We start from the raw sequence: 21,167 nt of genomic DNA on the forward strand, positions 1-21,167 counted from the left end.
TTGTTTCGGTTCCACAAATCTGAAGAGAAACTTCCTGAAACAAGTATTTACAGAGTCATAGAAAGTTAGTGCCAAGGGACCATAGGTGTCTTTTAGAAGAGCCCTATGCTTTTACAAATAGGGAAATTGAGGCCATTTAGTGGCCATCCCTAGTTCCCAAGTGGCTGCTCAATATCACATCCACCATTAAAATCCAGCCCATACTTGGCTGCAGGAAATCACAGAGAAAGCCTTTAGGTAATAAAAGACAAGAGGAGGTGTCGAAGGTCTATGCTAAACCGGGCAGAAGAATTAAGAAGTGGAGTAGGCCAAAAGAGCACAATCATTTGGGGACTGTATCCTCCTGACACTCCCAGGATAAAAACCTGACAGAAGGAGGTCTGCTTGGCAAGGTTAACAGAAGCTTGGCTGCCAGGCCCCCCTCCCAGCCCTTGGCCAAATGAAATCCAGGTAACAAGCAGCAGGGAGGCCCTAAGGACCTGCTGGCAAAGGAAATAGGGCACTCTCCAAGGAAGAGTGAAGTGTAACTCGAAAAGGAGCTAGGTTTTAAAACATAACAGGAATGAAAGGAAATGTCTGACATGTTCTGATTTCCAGCTTTGTGTTTTGCCAATTCAGGTCAGCTCAGGGCCACCACCTTGCACAAATCCGGGGGCTCCTCTCACAATGTGCCGGTCCTAACTAACATGGCCAAGGGCACAGTGACCTTAGAGAGGTCTGTTTCTAATATGGAATGAGGAGCCCCTAGTGGAGGGTCTGTAAAGGAGGCACAGCAGGGAGGGCAGCAAGCCTGAAGGGCCAGAGCTGCTGGCTGGGCTGACGGGGGTCTCTTTGGCCACAGGCCCACTGGGGCTCAGACAATCGACTCTCATCTATCCATGGTAACAGCAAGAAAGGTAGCCCAGCTAATTTAAATCCATTGCTATAATCAAAAAACCCCACTGTAGCTAAAAGTCAGCCTCCCCATCCGCCAAATCTTTTAAAAAGAGCTGCTAATAAGGAGCAAAACTGAGTGGCTTAAGTTTTATTTCCTTTTACATTTCCTTTCTGGTAGAGGTGTTAATGAGGATGGAAAGGCCCAAAGAGCACAGAGAGAGGAGATGAAAATGGTCTGGAAAATATAAACTGTGCAGTCAACCTTCAAATAAGGGTGGGCCGATGCTAACAGTAGTGGTCAGACAGACATTTGCAGACAGTTCAGAGTTTCCTTGTAAATGGCTATGGAGATTGTAAAGCAAGTGAGGGGAAACATTGAGTAACAAAGGAGACCTCGCCTGGGAGTCAGAGGACCCAAGTCCATGGCTTCTCTTGCCCTCAGCTGTTTCCACTATAAAGCAGTAAGTATGGACATAGTGATTTAATGTTCTAAAAGTCTAGGATACAAATTCCCCTAACTCTGTAATACTGGGTTCTCTATGTAGAATGGCAGCGTAATCATACCTACTCTTCAGGCTCTTAAGATTAAATGAAACCAGATAACATAAATGTATGATGCTCCAGGCATTACAAACACTTAATATGCATCAAATCATTTATTTCTATCAGCAACCTCTCCAAATAGGAATTAATATGACCACCATTTCATAGATAAGTGTGTTGAGGCTTGGAAAAGATAGTGGACATGTCTAACAACACACACATACCAACTGATGGAACTGGGACTTCAAACAGATCTGTTTGAGTTCAAAGCTCATGTTAGTAACCTCTGTGCAACACGGCCACTCCGTCAACATGTGTTCAGGCTCCTGAAACATAATAGATTATCAATAAATACCAGTAATGCCTAGACTATCACCCAGTATGACGCACTATTTTCATAAACGTTTGTTGAATGGATGTATAAATGAGCAAATAAATTCACACTGAGACAGCCACTTGGGCTTCCAGTGGCCATCCAACCCCATGGTATAACAAATCCAATTACCAGGGGACCTCTAGGGCAGTTGCCTTTTCAAAGAGTTAGAGCCACAGTCAAGGAAGTTGTGTCTATCCAAGGACTAAAATATGGAAGAATCTCAATAAATCACAGCAATCACATTATAGCACAAAACACCTAAAATACACTTGAGCACTATGATTCTGGCTTTTGGTGAATCCTGAGAAGAATGAACAGACCAGGAAAGAAGACCATTTCCTATTTAAGGACATTTTCCTGCCCAGCTCATTCAAGAAGGAAAGAAGGAAGAACTGGAATTTCGAGAAGGAATTTCCCTATGTTCATACTGCCTTCCTGAAGTTCTTTTGACTTTCTACAACCATATGTAAGAGCCCCATCAGAACAGGGTGACATTTAATGATGAGCTGTTGAGCAGGGTACATGCCTTCACTCACCATCCAGAGCAGACAAAAACAACTGCTGAGCAAACCCCTCCCAGAGCTACAGTTATAAACTTCTCTCACACCCCCACTCCCCATGGCAATCCCAGTCTCCCAACAGCTAATGAGCAGGGTAAGAGGTTGTATAAAAGAAAAGAAGTGGGTTTCTTGGAATCAGGCATCTGTGCAAGCAGCACCCCTGCCTGCCTCTACTTCCTGTTCAAATCAGCCTCATCTCTGTCTTCTCCTACTTGTGTTGCTGAAGACCTAGGTTACTGGGTGCTAAATGGCCATCTCAGCTCTTGGAAAACTCTCTCAACCACACACAGCATCCAATCCCAAGAGGCGAATTCTCTCTACTTCACCAATACAACCAGCAAATTGTTTGAAAAACAAGAAAGAGGGAATAACATTAGAAGTAAATAAATCACTAGAGCATGAAAGGAACCTTCTCAAGACACACAGACGGACACAAAGGGCAAAGGGAGGGTAGGAAATGAAAAACAATGTATGCTGTCCTCTAAGGCACAGAAGAAGAAACAAAATGTGGTGTTGGAGCCCAAAGAATGCGTTGCTTCAAACTGCTAATCAATGTTAGACACCAACACCAGCAACTGCTAATAACGAAGGAAGAATCACCTCTCTTCAGCTGTAATTATTTCTGACATTGGTCTCCAGGAGGACTGTCAAGACTCAGGTTAGCAGCTCAGGGTGATAATAACCCAAGATTACCAGCAATCCACAATGTCTGGAGAAAAGATGGCTTGGAGGAAGGGAAGTGGCAATTAGAAATACTTGTCATGGTAATTGCATTGTGAATAGCAGGCATCCACTTTTCTTCTGCCTGACTTTAGAAATACATCTTCCAGGCAGGTAGAGCAATGAAGGAATACATCACATTTTCAGAAATAACAGTGCAGGGGGAAAAAAAAAGTATTATTTCTGTCCAAATAACGGTGTGCTGGATAATAAAAACTCTTAAAATCCATATGGCTGAGAACAGTATTATCTGACCAACCAGTGAAGCTTCCTTAAGCCAACCAGCAGCTTCCTGATCTTTTCACTCGTAATGATAACTCCAGTCCATGTCAACATATTGTCCTCAGCCAAGACCAAGACAGCTCTCTAAGGACAAGGAATTGAGGCTCTTTGACATTATTCTTCAATCCTTAACTTTGTCAGAAATGGGCACCTTAAAAGTTCTCCATGCTGGAGCTGGTCTAAACATTTAAACTGAGAATGGTCAATCAAGGCCTCTCACGTGTCCATCCTGTAGGCTTCATGGCTCCAACAAATGGTACAGTGTTACTCTTCTGTGGGTTTTGAAAAACTATGGAGAAACTAGGAAATGCAACTACTCATTTTAGTCTCCAACAGAGTTCTGTCTGAGCTCTAACTAATACTGAATGATGCAGCTACTGATGAGGTTTTTTGTAGTGGTGAGGGTCCGGAAACAATGACCAAGAAAGAATTCTTGAGACGTCTTTGGTGTCAAAAAGATGACTTTATGAAAACACAGGGACAAGACCCACGGGCAGGAAAATCCACCTCCGGACTCGTTATTTACTTGGGAGTTGGGGGAGGTATAGTCAAGGGGAAGTTTCCAAAAAGATTTTCATATGCTAAAGAAGACTCATAAGATACTGGAGGCCTAGCTATTGTCAAGCTAAGGTTGTTTTTCCCTCTAGCAAAGCATTAAGACAGTAGGGAGTTCCTGGAGAAACATTTTATTCAGCCTGCCTCAAGTATTCTGCCTGCCTCAAGTATTTGCCAATGGGCTGCAGGTTATAAGGACATTTAATTCTGTCTGCTGTTTCCTTCTGCCTTTGTTTCCCACATCAGCTACTACTAAACTTGGAGCCTATGTGAGCAGTGAGCATTCTAAAAAGCAACTCTAACCATGTCAACCCCTGCTTAAAATCGATCAGTGGTATCCTGTTTTTTTTTTGAACAAACCATGGTCTCCTTAACATGAAATCCTTCACTTACAAGGCTCTCTCCAAGTTTCATAACTCAACCCTGATACACTCACATAAAAATTTTGAATTGTAGTAAATTAATGACAATTCTTTGATCACTGTGCTCTCCAAGGCTTCATTCTTTTGTATATGTTGTTCATTCAGAGAATCCCTTTCATCTAACTCATACTTACTGAGCCCACCCCTGGAGTCACCTCCATTCTGAAGTCTTCCTTAATCTAACCCCTAACACTCCCCTGCCAAATCTGGTTTTGGCATCTCTTCCATATGTTCTTACTGCATCTAGTGTATTTCTGTATAATCACATCCTATACTGTTTACTTGTCCACTTCCCCCACTAGACAATGAGCAGCTTGAGGGCCAGGGCTTGCCTTTCATTCCATTTTCTCTGGAGCCAATTATCATGAAGAGTTCATTTGCCAGACTCAAGCTGAATGGAACCCATAGATCAAGGGGAAAAAAAAGAAGGAAGAAAGTTAAATAATGAAGATAATGAAGAGTAATATTACTTGACCTATTGGGGAGAAAAAAATTCTCTACCCTTCTAAGTTCTTTGGATGGTCCAATAATTAAATCAACACAAGCCAGATCAACAGGAGAAAAAAAGCAAAAGTTTAATAACATGTATACCTCCTAGAGAGCCAAAAAAACTAACTCCCCAAATGGCTGAAACTATCCCGTTAAATACCACAATCAGCTAAAGAGAAAAGAAGATGTTGGAGGCGGAAAGTCAGTTATGGGAGGTGAGCAGGAAGAGCACAGTAAACAAGGACGTTGTTATGCATATTTAAGTTGTTGCCTTCTCCTTTGATAAGAGCTTCTAGAGATTGAGTCGGCCTCCTCTTCCTGGTACAGCGAGAGAGACACCATTGTAAGTGGAGATTTCATTTTTTAAATGTAACTATCTCTTACAAAAACCAGTTTCAGAGGTTTTTTTTCTTAACAATAACCAGTTTATAATAATCGCTATGCCAGAGAGGTATATCTTGGGGTAGACAAATCTGCTCCCCTTCAGTACATTCAGAAAGAATTAAACTTTTTTAATAAATAATGGTTTTGCAAAGTCTAGGCACCAGAGACTAAACTCTATTAGTTGCATAGTGTCTTCTCTGGTCAGATATCTGAATTTTAACAACACTCAAAAGAGTTTTGTGGTTTTTTTGTTTGTTTGTTTTTTTAGTGTTTATTTATTTTGAGAGAAAGAGAGAGAACGAGTTGGGAGAGGGGCAGAGAGAAAGGGAGAAAGAACCCCAAGCAGGCTCTGTGCTGTCAGCTCAGAGCCTGACATGGGGCTCGATCTCAGGAATCGTGAGATCATGACCAGAGGTGAAATCAAGAGTCAGACACTTAAGTGAGCTACCCAGATGCCCCAAAAGAGTTTTTTAACATGGAAATTTATTAAGGATATTTTTACAAAAGGACTTATTGAGAATTTATAAAGAGAGGCAAAGACTTCTGATATCCTCCTCTGATGCCTCCTCTCTGAAGAACGGCGATGAACAGTGAGCAGCAACTATCCTGGGCCTGGGCTCTCTTCTCCTGGCCCCACATGGTTCTGCCTTTATGGCTTCGTCAAGGTTGAACTGTAGTGTGAATTTTGTCTTAGCCGCTTGGCCAACAAATAATATTTTAGGAATTGACTTCAGTTAATTTCTAGAAAGGTGCTGCTCTCCTCTTCTCTGCAAAATTCTGGCTGTGCCTCTATAACCCTACAGCACCAAATTCTCATGCTGTGCTCCATTGCCATGGCTCTGACCAGTAGGTTGTCTGGGAAGCCTCCATATTCCTCTGAGCTGACAGTGATTTTAAAGTCTGTTTGGTAGAAAGAGTCTCCCTGCTCCTATTCAAACTTATTTGGACATTTGCATAATGCCACATCATTTACTGAGCCACACCAGTAAATATCCCCTAGGCAAGGCAATTTGAGACTTGACATTAGTTGAATTACTTGATGCTAGGTGATTGTAACCACACAGGCCACAAAGGGCCTGCGTGGGGCCAGAGACATCCACAGCCCTCATGTCAGATACTTGCTTGCATGGGGAGAACATGGCCTACGAGGAGAGAGAGTTGGGGCTCCAGCTATGGAGAGATAAGGAACATAAGGAAGTAAGATCCTAGGTGTAAGATTTCCAGTTGGGCTTTGCTTAATAGTGGCCAGGCCCACAAGCAGAAGCGAAGGCACTGCTTTCATAGGAATACTTGTAATACTTCAGGCACAGTCATGCCACACTAGGGCATAGAGGACAAAGTGCAACCCTGATGTACTTTATTAGCATAGTAATGTCAGGAGAGTTTGCAAGTAAGAGTATCAGAAGACAGCACCCCAGTCAGGAAAGTAATTTCCCATGGAGGGTACCAGCCATGGGGTACCCTCTTACAGTGTCTTGTGGGTTAAGGACACCATAAGGAGCCAGAACTAGGAGAATATGAAAGGCCCATTAACGATCAATGATGAGATGCCTCCTGCAAATGCCCAGAAATACCTAGATGGAGGGTGGTGATGGTTAAGACTTCAAACAGGCTGCGATCCTGAAAATGCAGCTGGGGCTAAGGTCTTACACATGCAAATTAGCACTCATAAACCAGGAAACAAAATTAACATTATTGTTAAAGCAATTTTGGTCATACCTTTCATGTGCAAAATTATCAAACGCACCTAAAACCATTTCTGGCACAAAAAAGGTACTCAGGGGGCGCCTGGGTGGCTCAGTCAGTTAAGCATCTGACTCTTCATTTCAGCTCAGATTGCAATCTCACAGTCTGTGGGATCGAGCCTCACATGGGGTTCTGTGCTGACAGCACAGAGTCTGCTTGGGATTCTCTCCTTCCCTCTCTCTCTCCCCCGCTCTCTCTCTCTCTCTAAATATAAACAAACATTTCTGGGGCGCCTGGGTGGCTTGGTCGGTTAAGCGTCCGACTTCGGCTCAGGTCATGATCTCATGGTCCGTGGGTTCGAGCCCCGCATCAGGCTCTGTGCTGACAGCTCAGAGCCTGGAGCCTGTTTCAGATTCTGTGTCTCCCTCTCTCTCTGCCCCTCCCCTGTTCATGCTCTGTCTCTCTCTGTATCAAAAATAAATAAATGTTAAAAAAATTAAAAAAAATAAATATAAATAAACATTTTTTAAAAATAAGGTACTCAGTAAATGTTATTACACTTAAAGGAAGCAGGATCGTGGAATGTGAGCACAGGGCTGATATGCAGCTGGAACACACCACAGTGGCCAAGTGCTCACCACTAAAGTCTGCTCTGGATGGTGTCTGTGCTATTCCATTCGTTGTTTTCAATATTGCCCCTGGATAAGACACTAAGAAGTCTGAGATGACCCTGCCTTCTCCTCTAGTGACTGTCAAAGCAGTTCCTGACCGGCTCAAAAGTTTGCAGGTTCAGCAACCTTCCCTGAAAGAAGCTATTCCCCCCACCCTCCCACTTACCTCCCCATCCACACCACACCAGAACCAGGCCCATCCCAAACCAAGTTCTCTACAGTCCTCTCACAGAAAGACTCAACATCTGTGACTCGGGAGTAACACAGCTCATCTTTTGTAGCATTTTGTAAGTTTTGCCCTTAACGTGGGCGCTGGCCCATCTGATGGTTGTTTTGTGAGGAGCAGGGAAGGGTGTTTTACAGCTCGGCTGCTGGGAAGCACAGATGTTGCAGGCTTTGTCGTGGTGAGGTGGTAAAGGCTGCAAGGAAGGTGGGAGAGCATTAATTATCTTCCCGCAGCTGTTCATTAGCCCGCAGATGCCTTGTCTCGCCGTCTTCAGGACTGACAACCACATGATTCCAAAGCAAAGCAAATCAAGAAATTAGAAGGAGGAAGGGAAAAACTACCTGAAGGTTAAAACAGAAAGCAACATGCAGGACAGCTTGAGAAGAGACCCCCAGTCTCGGCTTTTGGGAGCACCAGGTGATCACGGGGGTCTCTGGGAGACAGCCTAGGGCTCAGCGCATCAGCGAATCCCAACACAGGCCGCTGGTAAAGCTCTATATCCAGATGCTGGAAGACCAGCCATACAGGTTGCCAGAAAACAAGATGCAGGGGCAAAGTTTCTTCTTTTTAAAATTTAACTTGTAAGTGTTGACGAAGATGCTGCTTTGCCAGCCTTGTACAGTCCAACGTTGAGCCAGTCTGGCCTGAGTACAAGCCCAGTTCGTGCCAGTGATCGGAAGGGCAGCATTTCAGACCTCACTGGATCTTACCTGTGGAGATCTCACCTGAGCTTCTTCTCATTTGCTCCACACAGAGAAGGCACACGACAGCCTCAAACACCAGTGCAGCAATATTCAAACAGGCAGCCGTGAGTTTTAGCCTGCCGGTCCTGTCTCACGGCGCCTGGTTCTAAGATGGCATAATTATGTCAATATCTTCACTCTCCACATATGATGCGCCCTTGCTCCCAGGCCCTCTTCCCTGCCCTTTCTAGCTTCAAAAATGACTTCAGGGGTGCCCAGGTGGCTCAGTTGGTTAAGTGTCCTACTCTTCGTTTCGGCTCAGGTAGTGATCTCATGGTTTGTGAGTTTGAGCCTACACCCAGCTCTGCACTGACAGCTCTGAGCCTACTTGGGATTCTCTCTCTCTCTCTCTCTCTCTGCCCCTCCCTCTACTCTTTCTCTCTCTCTCCCTCTCTCTCTCTGCTCTTCCCCCCACCTCTCTCTCAACATAAATAAATAAACTTTTTTTTTTAAAAAAATGACTTCAAACTCCCATCGCTTTGTAAAACCTTGAAGTCAAGGTCGCCTGGGTGGCTTGGTCCATTAAGTGGCCGACTTCAGCTCAGGTCACAATCTCACAGTTTGTGGGTTCCAGCCCCATGTGCTGGACAGCTCAGAGCCTGGAGCATGCTTCAGATTCTGTGTCTCCCTTTCTCTCTCTCCCTCCCCTGTCTGTGCTCTCTCTCGCTCTCTCTCTCAAAAATAAACATTAGAAAAAATTTTTAATAAAAAAAATGAAAGATGAATACCTCTTCTTATCAACCCCTGTGCCATATATCCTTGTTCCTCGTGTGTCCCACTCAAAAAGGAATGAGGATAATCTTGTATGTGATACAGATTAAGAGTCTCCAGGGGAGCTTGGGTGGCTCAGTCGGTTGAGTGGCCGACTTCGGCTCAGGTCATGATCTCGCGGTCTGTGAGTTCGAGCCCCGCGTCGGGCTCTGGGCTGACAGCTCGGAGCCTGGAGCCTGTTTCAGATTTTGTGTCTCCCTCTCTCTGAACCTCCCCCGTTCATGCTCTGTCTCTGTCTCAAAAATAAATAAACGTTAAAAAAAAAATTAAAAAAAAAAAAAAGAGTCTCCATATGATTAAGCCAGGTATCCCTAAAGTAAAGCATGTAATGTGCTCCCTGCTAAAACAGGTGGGCATCTGCAGCAGGAGGGGGTCTCAAGCAAAGATGAGGGTGAATGAAGCCCTTCTCTGGAATTTTATAGGAATTTCTTCAGGCTGGGATATGGCCCCAACCTGTCAGGCCTCCTGCTGGTTCCCAGCACTGGAGATCACGCACACTAGTCCCTTGTGTTGAAGCCCCACGGTGAGCATGCAGAAGGTGAGTTCTATCCTGCTCCTACCTCTTCTCCCTTCCTGCAGGCGATCATGCTTACCCTCCTTTCACTGGGACCATCACATCACAGACAGCCATGTGGGTTTCTATCTGCCACAGAGTGCCAGTCGAGGGCAGTATGCCACAGCTGTTTCTTTAATGAACTTGTATGTGGACTTAGTCTAAGTGCTGCCACATGCCCTGAAAAGACACAAGTATTAGTTTGGAAACTTGGGAGCATCCCAGGCAGGTGTACTCTTGAAATGAGCCCCTGTACTCAGAGCGTGTAATCTGGAACCAGCCCCTGTACTCAGAGGGCCTGCAGCAAGGAGGAAAGAGGCGGCCACTGTAGGTTGGCAGATGGCAGGTTTAATACACAAAGAGAACTTACATAAGAAGCTTGCCTCTGGGGACCTCAAGATGAGTAGATCTCCACAACTGCCTGCATATCTTCACAGTTCATATGGAGGCCTTAACTGGGTTCGACCACACACACCATTCAGATGGTCCTAACATCACATCACCATCTCAGGGCTCTGTCCTTGAGAGTCGGAAAGGCAAATGGGACCCACATTCAAAGGACAGGGAGGGGGTGAGGGGCCTCTGAGTGTTGGGGTCCATCTCATGGGTCAGCCAGAGGTCACACCCTTTCAATGACCTCCCCAAATTAAGACATAACAGAACTTAAGCTGATGGGGATTCCCAGGTGCCATCTTGTCCATTTACCAGCCCAGACCCAGCCTAAGTCATGTGAGGGAACTGACTTTCATTTTAGACATTTCTGGGCACGGGAACTCCATTCTTTCCTCTGCCATCAAGTCACCATTTGGCCTTCTCTAAACAAGTTCTCCCTCATGTCTAACCTGAACTCTGCTGAAGCTTTGAATCATTTCTCCCAGCTGTGCACATTCCCTGTCTCTACGAAGTTTCATGACTTATTTCACATGTAGGCAACAGGAGTTAAAGGCTGCTCTCTGACAAATTAATATCATCAAGGCCAAGGGATTAAAAGCCTGCTTGCATCCCAGGGCCAGTCACTCAGCCACTTTTCTGGTCCAAAGTCCCTAATCAAATGGACAAGATCCGGGCTCTTTCAAAAGCAAGCACTGACCCCTGTCCTTGTCCTCTTCTTCACCCCTAAGTGGTAACTCAGAGCTATCCATTTTTAAGTGATTTTCTTCTTTCTCAGTAGTTCCACTTTGGGCATTTTGCTATTTTTATATTATTTATATGGGTGTGATCCTTTTGTGATGATTATCTGTGATTAATCCTCGCAGCTATGGGAAAATCAGTATAACAGCTTGTACGGCATCTAACAAGAGTTGATGTCTGTGTAGCTTTTTTGTGTTAAGCAGCTTTGCAAGTTCACTTTAATTGACAAGAGAAAAAGGGGATATGCAATTAAAAAGGTGTTTATTATTTATTTTTTAATATATAATTTATAGAAATTATGTATATAGTAGACAAATAATAACGCATGCTTTCAGCGGGATTTAATGAAGCCAGGTGGCATATCGGCAGGGCCCTAGTGCCCTCCAGTGAAAGGCTTTGCAGTGTCTCCTCCCTGGGTCCAGGCTGCCATCAGAAGGAAGCCCCCCTCCACCAGTTGGAGGCAAGAGGAAGGAGGATGTTGTGATAGTCCTAGGAATATGATCACAGCATGGATCTCTAACTCCTGTTTCACACAGGAGCTGTGTCTAAATCATTACACCCCATTTCTGACAATAGGGGACAGGGAGAAGCCAATTCTCCCCCCCCCCCCAAGAGTGGCTGGCTCCCCAGACACTGGCAGGCAGGCAGGAACAACTCAGCCCTTGAGTTTAAAGGGTTAAAGAGGAGATTTACAGTACCATATTTCTTTCCCTGAAGCATCAGGCAGTTCATATGTACACATTTCTTTCCACTAAGACCTAATTTTCCACCATTTTCCTTGATTTGCAGCTCCCTTTTCCCCATTTCCTTGATTTAATGCCCAATTATTTTTTGTCCCATTGCCAGTAAAACAAAATATTTCATAACTGCTTCTGTGAGGTTTTTGGATACTGTTTTAAACACATGACTTACACACCTCATATTGCAAAATTTAGAGAAATCTAGTGAGCGCTTACATATGAATTCTGCATTTTTCTCAACCAGCTGACCTAAGCTTGACATTTAAAGTACCAAGCCTTTCTTTCATCCTCTGCATTCTCCCATCTCTCAGTTTTGACTCAGCCTCCTTGGTGTCTACTTGAGAACAGGGACATTGAGACCCCTGTCTCCTCCTTTCCCTCCTCTGGTCATGAAGGGACACGAGTGGACAAGAAACTAGCTGGGAAGTCAGCAGATTGGCACCCACTTCCACACTTGCCACGAACCATCTGTGTAGACTCGGCTGCCTCATCTCACCAATTTGGTTATCAGTTACTTCATGTACAGAACGGGCATTTTGAGTCAAATCACTTCTAACTTTCTTATAGCTCTAAAAACTCTAGATTCCCTTGTGTGTCCTAGAAACAAAACTTAAACACCCAGACTTATGGGTCTGGTTTTGGTATTTGAAGAGGGAAAAAATAAAACATCAAGAGGCAAGGCTTCTCTACTATTAAAATCTTTTTTCCCTACTTAAGCTTCTTTTGGCCTAATTTTCACATGCCATAGACACAAGGACAGTAGGACAGAAAGGAATCTTACAGAAGTTTTCTCTGATTTGTTTGATAATCCTTTTCTTGCTCATCCAGCTTTACACCTTACTGTTCTGTTTTCAATAAAATAAAAGTAAAAGCAACTTTATTTTGAGAATTTCATGAAAGCTATAAAAATACTGGAGACAACCTGGGGTATCCAAAACCATTACCAAACTCACTCTGAAAATGTTCACTCTGAAAATGTCACAGAATGTGGCCACTCAATTCCCCACCTACCAATAAGAAGGGACTGCTTATAATTCAAGGCAAAACTCCCCCACATCAGCCCCCAGTTCTGTCACGTTAACTATCAGGCACCTGATTTCTACCACCCAGAGAGGGCAGAGCTGGCTCCACCCAGGTCCCCAGTCAAGGGTCCAGGACAGGGATTGGGGTCTATAAAAAGGCACTTTCTACAGGAGACTAGATCTAGTGGGGCAAACACAACAAAGCCCCCCACCCTGCCCTGAAAAGGAGCTTCAAACCCAAGTCCAGAGATGAGAGGGACCAGAGGCAAAGAAATCAGAAGTACAGAGCTGAGTAGAGAAAGCCCAAAGGGAAATTAGACTGGACTAGATAAGAAGAGATTCCCAAGACCACCAAGAAAAGAGGGCCACTAGGACAAATACCAGGACCAGGCTAGGAAGGGGTCAGATTATACTGCATATCAACCGAATCCGCCCTTGCTAGAGGGTTTGATATGGTTCCCCCCCCCCCCCACTGGGGCCAAACATGCTGTCAAGTGCCTGGGGATTCTAAGGTGATTGCTATAAACTACAACGGTATTTGCTTCTTGGAGACAGACAAGGGCCAGATACCTGATTAGGCTGGAATCCAGAAGATTTTTGGAAAGATGGTGGGCTGACCACACAATGGTTCCCCCACACTTCCATCTCCAACTTACTTCTATTTCCTGAGCAAAGGAGCACCAAGACAAATATGGGGGGAAGCCTTGAGGGACTCTGTGGGAGAAGCTAGTGGAACTTTCTCCACCAGTCTGAGACCCAACTTCAGAGTGCCCAGGTCAGAACCTGCAGCTCCTAGCAGAGCTCGATGTACACAGTTGCCCTACACACACACACACACACACACACACACACACACAATGCTAGGGGGGAAGTCTACATCCATCCTGGGTGAAGGTCCTGTTCTCCCAGCCCCCATGGACAGGTGAACTAAGTCCTCCCTGCTCTTGGGGTTGAAAGGGCCCAAGGACACCGTGGAAGAAAAGAAAGTCTTCCTAGAGTGTAGCTGCAACACGAGTCCTCAGGGGGAAAGATCCTTTGACCTCTCTCCAGAATACCTTCACTTAAGGTTCTGCAAGCACACCTGAGCCTCAGTGAGGAGGCAAAGAGAGACAGCAACACAACCAGCAGCAAAAGAAGGTGTGATCAATTAAACAACACAGTCCTGCCCTGTTGGAGCTTAATTCGAGGAGGAAATAAGTATCACAGCAAAAGTCGTGCATTTCCATCAATTCTAAAAATAACCCAACGTGAGAAAATCATCTTCTTTTATAAGGCCAAGTAAAGCTGCTCACAGGAAACTTCCATAGCAGGAAATGGACATTTTTCTCTTTTTCCATATTTTTGGAGGAATTTTTAAAAATTTTTTAATGTTTACTTACTTTTGACAGAGAGAGAGCGCGCGCGCGCGCGCGCGCGCCGCGCATGAGCGGGGGAGGGGCAGAAAGAGAGGGAGAGGCAGAATCCTAAGCAGGCTCCAGGCTCTGAGCTGTCAGCACAGAGCCTAACGCGGGGCTCGAGCTCACAGACCGCGACATCATGACCTGAGCCAAAGTAGGATGCTCAGCCAACTGAGCCACCCAGGTGCCCCTGGAGGAATTTTTAAAATAAAGTAAAGGGATAGGGCCAAGGAAGACTCTCCCTCTTGTGGCTCCTTACTTTTTACTATATCAGACGTATCTATAACACAGGAAGTTGGTCTCCTAATACAGGCAACAGAAATTTATACATCCAAATGAACATAGTTGATGGTGTTTTAAAAGGCTAATAAATAACACCTCTTTCTTTATCATCTGGAGATTAAAGCCGAATGAGAGAGATACACAGGAGTCACACAGATAAAATTCAAAATATTGCCAACATTATTGACCATGAGGTTTTGAATCTACAGCCAAGAGGGCTTTCTAATACTTTACCTCCAAGTTAATCAGACCCACCCACAGACTTCTCCAGGGCAGGTATCTTGCCTCAGGCTAAGAGATCTGCAGACTGGCAAATCGGAGAGTAGAGCCCAGAAGAGGCTGAGCCACCCTCACCCGGTCCTTCTCCCCAACTCAAGGTCAGATTCAGTTATCCTTTGCCCCCAGGAGGAATGGGCAGGCGGTAGGGAGAGGGTGGTGAATGGTCAGCAGTGTTGTTCTAGAGGACAGCCCTCTACACAGGTGCATGTAGTCAAAGCAAGAATGCCTCCTCTGCCCCCCAACCCAATAACCATCTCCTTCAAGGCGGACCCCTGGGGAAAAGTCTCTCTTTTTGATGCTACAACTGTTCAGAAGACTTTGAGAATGCTCTCCGGGAATCCTATTCAGAGTCTACAGCTATTCTTTGAATACCTTTGGCTACAGTAAAGTTTCATCTCCAGACAGGAGACCTTCAAACATCACTGGAATAAAGCAGGCAGAAAACTTTGGGGCCAATATGAAGATGACAGTGGAAAGAGGAATGCGGTGTTCTTGTACGAACACAATAGTCCCCCTTATCTGCGGCGGATACATTCCAAGACCCCCAGTGGATGCCTCAAACCATTAAGAGTCCTGAACCCTATCCATACTGTTTTCCCTAAATTAGGCACAGTAAGAGATTCACAACAATAAAAAGAAAATAGAACGATTGTCACAATATATGCAATAAAAGTTACAGGAGTGTGGGCTCTCTTTCAAAATATCTTATTGTACTGTATTCACCCTCCTTGTGACGACACAAGCCGAGAAAATGCCAAGGGAAGTGAGGTGAATGACGCAGCATTGTGATGTAAAGTTAGGCTACTATTGACCTTTCGATGATTCATCAGGAGGTGGATCCTCTGCTGGGAGAGAGGGAGAGAGAGAATCCCAAGCAGGCTCTACAAGTGTCAACACAGGGCTGGATCTCATGAACTGTGAGATCATGACCTGAGCCGCAATCAAGAGTCCGACGCTTATATCAACTGAACTGCCCAGGCACCCACAGACCGCTGTTAACTGCGGATTGTTGAAACTGCGGAAGGCGAATCGGCAGATAAGGGGGGGGGGGGGGGGGGGGGGATTACTGTGTAAACTGATCCTGAAGTCTGATGAGTGTTCTTACGGAACAGCAGCACCGTGGGCCTGAGGGTATGGTTACTGTGGTGAGTGATACTTTCTGAAGCCAAAAATCGGGACACGTGACCTGACAACGACTTTTTAAGCCACTTTCACGTGGAAGAAGCTATCTTGCCAATATAACTTAGATGCTAAAATTACCGAACTTTCTGACCTATTTCGGTGGTTTATGAACAGAACCAGATGAAACTTTGATAGAGAACTGCATCATCATTTCTAAACACACAAGTGGCACATGTGGAGTACTTATAAGCTCACAACTTTGAAGAGGGTAGTTTTCATCTTACAAGATACTGGTATATTTATGCTTAAAAAAATCACACTTAACTGCTTTACAGTGAGACCTCAAATATGAACACTGGTAAGAGGGTTTGGTGGCTAATACCAACCCTCACCAGGAAGCCCAAGCAGCTGTACCAGCTCTTCTGTTGGTGGAACAAGGGATTGAACTGCAAATGAATAAACCATTTTAACCATACACTTGTTTTAGAAGAGAGATTAATCCTATTTTCTACTACACTTACATTTTCCATTGCTTTGCAATTAATGTTGTGGTATGGCCTCTTTTATAAGGCAGGAAACAAGTAATGGGGTTCAAAAGGTGAATAGGAAGGAGAAGGTGAGGCATTCAAAGGTAATTAGAAGTTAGAAACCCATGAGACAAAAGCAGGTTCAGTGGCCCTATCTGAAAAACCATGGGAGAGGGGTTTGTCCCTTCTTGGTAGAGAGAAATGCCTTGCACAGAGATCTAAGGAAGAGAGGGAAAGGCCTGAGGGTTGGGGAAAGCAGGCAGGCACAGCTTGTGATGGTCAGAAAGAAAGAAGGCTTTTGAGGGGCACCTGGGTGGCTCAGTTAAGTATCCAACTTCTGCCTAGGTCAGTCGTGGGTTCCAACCCTGCATTGGACTCTGTGCTGACAGGTCAGAGCCTGGAGCCTGCTTCAGATCCTGTCTCCCTCTCCCTCTGCCCCTCCCCCATTCACACTCTGTCTCTCTCAAAAATAAATAAACATTAAAAAATTTTTAATAAGGGTGCCTGGGTGGCTCAGTCGGTTAAGTGTCTGACTTCGGCTCAGGTCATGATCTCATGGTTTGTGAGTTCGAGCCCCGCGTCGGGCTCTGTGCTGTCAGCTCAGAGCCTGGAGTCTGTTTCGGATTCTGTGTCTCCTTTTCTCTCTGCCCCTCCCCCACTTGGGTTCTGTCTTTCTCTGTCTCTCAAAAAATAAATAAATGTAAAAAATTTTCTTTTAATTTTAATTAAAAAAAAGAAAGGTTTTTTCCAGCTGCCTCCTCTTAAGGAAGGTAGGAGGGAGAGAAGGGGTCAGGAAAAGAAAGCAATGGAAAGCTCAAATAAATTACATTTCTTAGGGAATTGTAAGAAATATGGGGCTTATTCCTCTCAGCAAATACTGACATTTATAAATGCATTGTGCAGGACGGGAGCACAGAGGCCCCCAGGGCCACATTACCACTGCTCTTGTATGGCCATCCTGGAGGACTCTCATCAGAACTTCACACTGTTCTCCCCTCTGCTTAGAGGATATTTCGACTGCTGTCAGGAAGACGAGAGCAGCTGGGCCGTTAAAGTCAACAGGCTCCCACTTCTACACCGGCCAGATTGTGTCATAATTGGAAATGTGAAATATGCCTTCCTCTGTTTAGACTTCCCAGGCGTGGCGTGGCTTGTTTGTGTTTCCTCCAAACCCCAGAAAAGGCCAATCCCAGGCCTGAGTAAATGCTCCAGGCTTGTTGGTGAGAAGGAGCCACGGCCCCTGCCAGCTCCAGGTGAAATGTATGGGCCCAGTTGGAGGGTGGAGACCGGAGGATGCAAAAGAGGCTAGGACTGAAAACATGCCAGCTTCACCAAATTAGTCTCGCACATGAAATGGCCTCACCGATCCCCTCCGCCTGTCTGCAGAATCTTCTGGTCCTTTAGGTTCAGTTCAAATCCTGCCTGCTCCTTGAGGCATCCCTGGTGCCTCAAGAAACCCTCCCTTCTCTGAGGTTGAACTCCCATAATGCCTGTAATTGGCACATGGACACTCGCTGGATCCCAAGCCCTCTTTCCTAAGCTGCTTTTTCATCCTTTTCCTTCAGTCCCCGTATTATTTTAACTTTAGTTATTTTGAGAGAAAGAGTGCATGGGAGGGGTAGAGAGAAAGAGAGTGAGAGAGAGAATCCCAAGCAGCCAGTCCCCAATCCACAGTGCAGAGCCCAACACGAGGGTCGAATCCATGAACCGTGAGATCATGACCTGAGCTGAAGTCAAGAGTCAGCTGCTTAACTGACAGCCACCCAGACACCCCTCCTTCAGTCCCCATCTTATTTAACCCTTTCCTGACGTTCTCCCTTCTTTACCCTCCCCACACACACCCAGAACCCACTCCCTCCCTGCACGTATTATGTAGCACCAAGACGTCCATTGCTCAGGCTCTGCTGTCTGTGGTAAGTCAACGATAGGTCTACTCTGCCCCCAGTTTCTGCTGTTGGACGTGTTTGGGGGCTCTGGGTCCATGGGGGGGAGGAAGGACTTTAGGGTTTATCATCCAAGTTTGTAGTTTGCTCTTTCCCCAAATATCTAAATATACCAGACACATCTCAAACTGCAAGGATTCACATCCTGCCAAAACTCATCACCAGGGCTGCTAGAAAGACACACATTTATCCCATTATTGCAATTTTCCCATTAATGCAATTTTGAGCTGATCATTCTACCTTTGTCCCCTCCCAGCCTTCCTGCATGGTGAAAGATACTGTGCCCAGGTCCGCCTCCTCCATTTCTGGGTTTCTCTCTGGCTTGTTCAGGGGCTAAAGATGAAGAGAGAGAACCGTCTTGCTACCCAGAAAGTTAAGATTTTTTTCTCCCCAATTAGAATGCAAATTCCTTTTTATTGCCTGCAGGAGGTAACATAGCACCAGGCCCATTTAGTTGCTTGAGAGCTAGCTAAATGACAAAGCAGGGACTCAAACTCAGACATCTCTGCTCTACATCACATGCTTTCCTCTGTTCCATGGTTTTCATGGCTGGGCTGACCAGAAGGTCCTCTGGGGAAAAGTTATTTTCTTATTGTTGTTGTTGTTGTTATTATTATTATTATCATTATTATTGGATCTGGGGATAAGAGGACAGGGGTGTTCAGAACAGATCTCCCCTGCCCCCTGGCCCACACTGCATGGCCTCCTAGCAAGTACACAAACCCTTCAGTCAAGAAGTGGAGTCTAAGGCCATTTAATGTCTGTGGCAATGTTACCAATAGCTCTGTCCTAGCTTTTGCCAAGGCATCTGATCCTGAGCCCAAACTCAGCCCACGGCCAGGGAAACATGGCTGAGGAGGCCAGCCCAGGACCCCGACTCCTCCACGATAATTCGGCTGAGAGTAAGGACAGAAAGCCTAAGTAATTTGGATTCTTTTTTATTGACAAGAGTCATGCCACTGAGTCAGTACAACCTGCCAAGGCCCCACACTCAAACTGAGATCTGATCCTGGGTCAGTAGACAGAGGCTTTCATGCATTTTCTAGCATTACAACCCCTTTTTTCCAGTGACCTCTTACACAGAAACCCATTAGGGAAAAGCAGTGGAAGTGGTGGAGACAGGGGCGGGGGTCCCAGAGCCCATCTACGAGGTCTTTCTCCTTGGTCCTCCTCCCATGTCATCACCCTCATCCAGACACTGGACACCCTGGGTGAGGAACAGTCCAAGAGCAGTAGGGCAGCTGGGGGAGGGAGCGGACTGGTGGGAAGGCGGAACAGCAAATTTGTTCTGCACGGGGCCCCTGTGAGTGGAGCTACTTTTGTTGTTTAGAGACTAAATAATGGGCCGAGGGATCAGAATGAAGCCTGACACAAGACCTGTCAATGTTTCTAGCATTCATCGCCTTTAAATATTCAAACACCAAGATTCTGAAGGATCTTTGACTTTTCTCTTCATTTTTTTTTCCAAATGTCAACAAACACTGCTTCTGCTGAGTGAAGAGTCTGGCCTTGCCTTTCCTGATGAAAAACAAAAGAAGGGGAGTGAGAGAGAAGGTGAGGAGAAATGAGGACAAAGGGTGAGGACGCTCAAGTTTCCTGAGAGACCCAGTTTTAGGGAAGGGGGTGGAGGTGGAGAAGCCAGCCAGCTGAAGCCCAGCGGCCCCTCATGTGTTGGGCTGTTCCATCGTACCCTTCATTTTACAGATAAGGAAACTGGGGCTCCAAGAAGTAAATGGAGTTATGTTACATCATAAAGCCAAGTTCAAAAAAAAAAAAAAAAGCAAATTGAAACTGGAGCTCACAGTTTCTGGTGCCTGCTTTTCACATGGCAAATGTTTTCAAAAGGGAAAGGCTGTTCTCACAGACTCAGGGAAAAAAGGACCCACAGACATGAATTAATTCTGTCAGCAAGCATTTATTGAGCCCCTACTGTTTGTCATCCATTGTCCTGTGGGCTGGGGAATAGAGATGAACAAGACACAGTCTCTGCCCCCAAGGAGTCCACAGGCCAGTGGGTGAAGCAGACAGATAATAACCACCACAATACAACCTAATAAGTGTCATGGCTGTGCTGTGTATATGTTGCTGTGGGGGTGTCAGCAGGACCAGATACATAATTTATGGGCTTCGGTGCCAAATAAAAATGCAGGGCCTCTGTCAAAAAAAAATTCTCAGAATTTTAACATGGTGACAGAAGAGCATTAAACCAAATATGAGGATCTTCTGAGCGTAGGGTCCTGTGTGACTGCTATGTCCATGTCTGTCACATTCCAGTTCACAAAGGAGGTGCTTCTACAGCCTAGTCTGAATGACAAAGAATTCACCAGCACACAGGAGAGGAAGAACATTCTGGAAAAAGATAACAGCATGTCTAAAGGCAGGAGGAGGTGGAAACACAGCATATTTGAGAAATGGAACAAGTTCAGTTAGGCGAGAGTAGGAGATAGGGGTGGGAGAGTAACAAGAAATGAAGCTGGCAAGGAAGTAGACCCCAAGGAGCAAGATGCTTTTAAACCATACGAGGCAGTTATCCTGTCCGTATTGGTGAGTCGTTGAAGCTGCTTGGGGATAGGATCTAATGGGTACTTTGGAAAAAAGCAAAACAAACCACTTGGGCAGCAGGAAGCATGTGGGTTAGAAGACAGTGGGCCTGGAGTGAGAACCCAAGTTAGGAGGTTGGTGCAATGGCCCTGGCAGGAACCGAAGAAGAATATACAGATGGCATCCAGATATTGAGGAAAGAGTGTCTGGCTGGAGATGGCGATGGAGATTTAGGGGCCCATCCATGAGGTGGCAGTTGAACTCTTGAGTCCAGAGTTTCCCAGAGTGAGAATGAGAATGGGTACCAGAGGCAAAGATGTAGGTGG

At 45.4% G+C, this 21,167-nt stretch overlaps 2 protein-coding genes across 2 annotated transcripts in view; one reads left to right on the forward strand and one right to left on the reverse strand.

Annotated features, from left to right (window-relative positions):
- LOC102959460 overlaps positions 1 to 10,031 on the reverse strand; it is a 495,184-nt gene extending 485,153 nt beyond the window's left edge. The window contains exon 1 of the mRNA XM_042976372.1: positions 9,898 to 10,031. The gene's annotated coding sequence lies outside the window, so the exon portion shown is untranslated. The remainder of the gene's footprint in view (positions 1 to 9,897) is intronic.
- A 5,746-nt stretch (positions 10,032 to 15,777) lies between these two features.
- Positions 15,778 to 20,730, forward strand: LOC122235760. The gene is made up of 6 exons (XM_042975701.1): positions 15,778 to 15,853; positions 17,261 to 17,610; positions 18,203 to 18,270; positions 19,801 to 19,854; positions 20,005 to 20,103; positions 20,575 to 20,730. The coding sequence occupies exons 2-6, from the start codon at positions 17,307 to 17,309 to the stop codon at positions 20,728 to 20,730; spliced, it is 681 nt and encodes a 226-aa protein (XP_042831635.1). The 5' UTR covers positions 15,778 to 15,853; positions 17,261 to 17,306.
- Positions 20,731 to 21,167: the final 437 nt, after the last annotated feature.

This window comes from Panthera tigris, chromosome F3 (assembly GCF_018350195.1).
Source record: "Panthera tigris isolate Pti1 chromosome F3, P.tigris_Pti1_mat1.1, whole genome shotgun sequence".
In the NCBI taxonomy this organism is placed as follows: domain Eukaryota; kingdom Metazoa; phylum Chordata; class Mammalia; order Carnivora; family Felidae; genus Panthera; species Panthera tigris.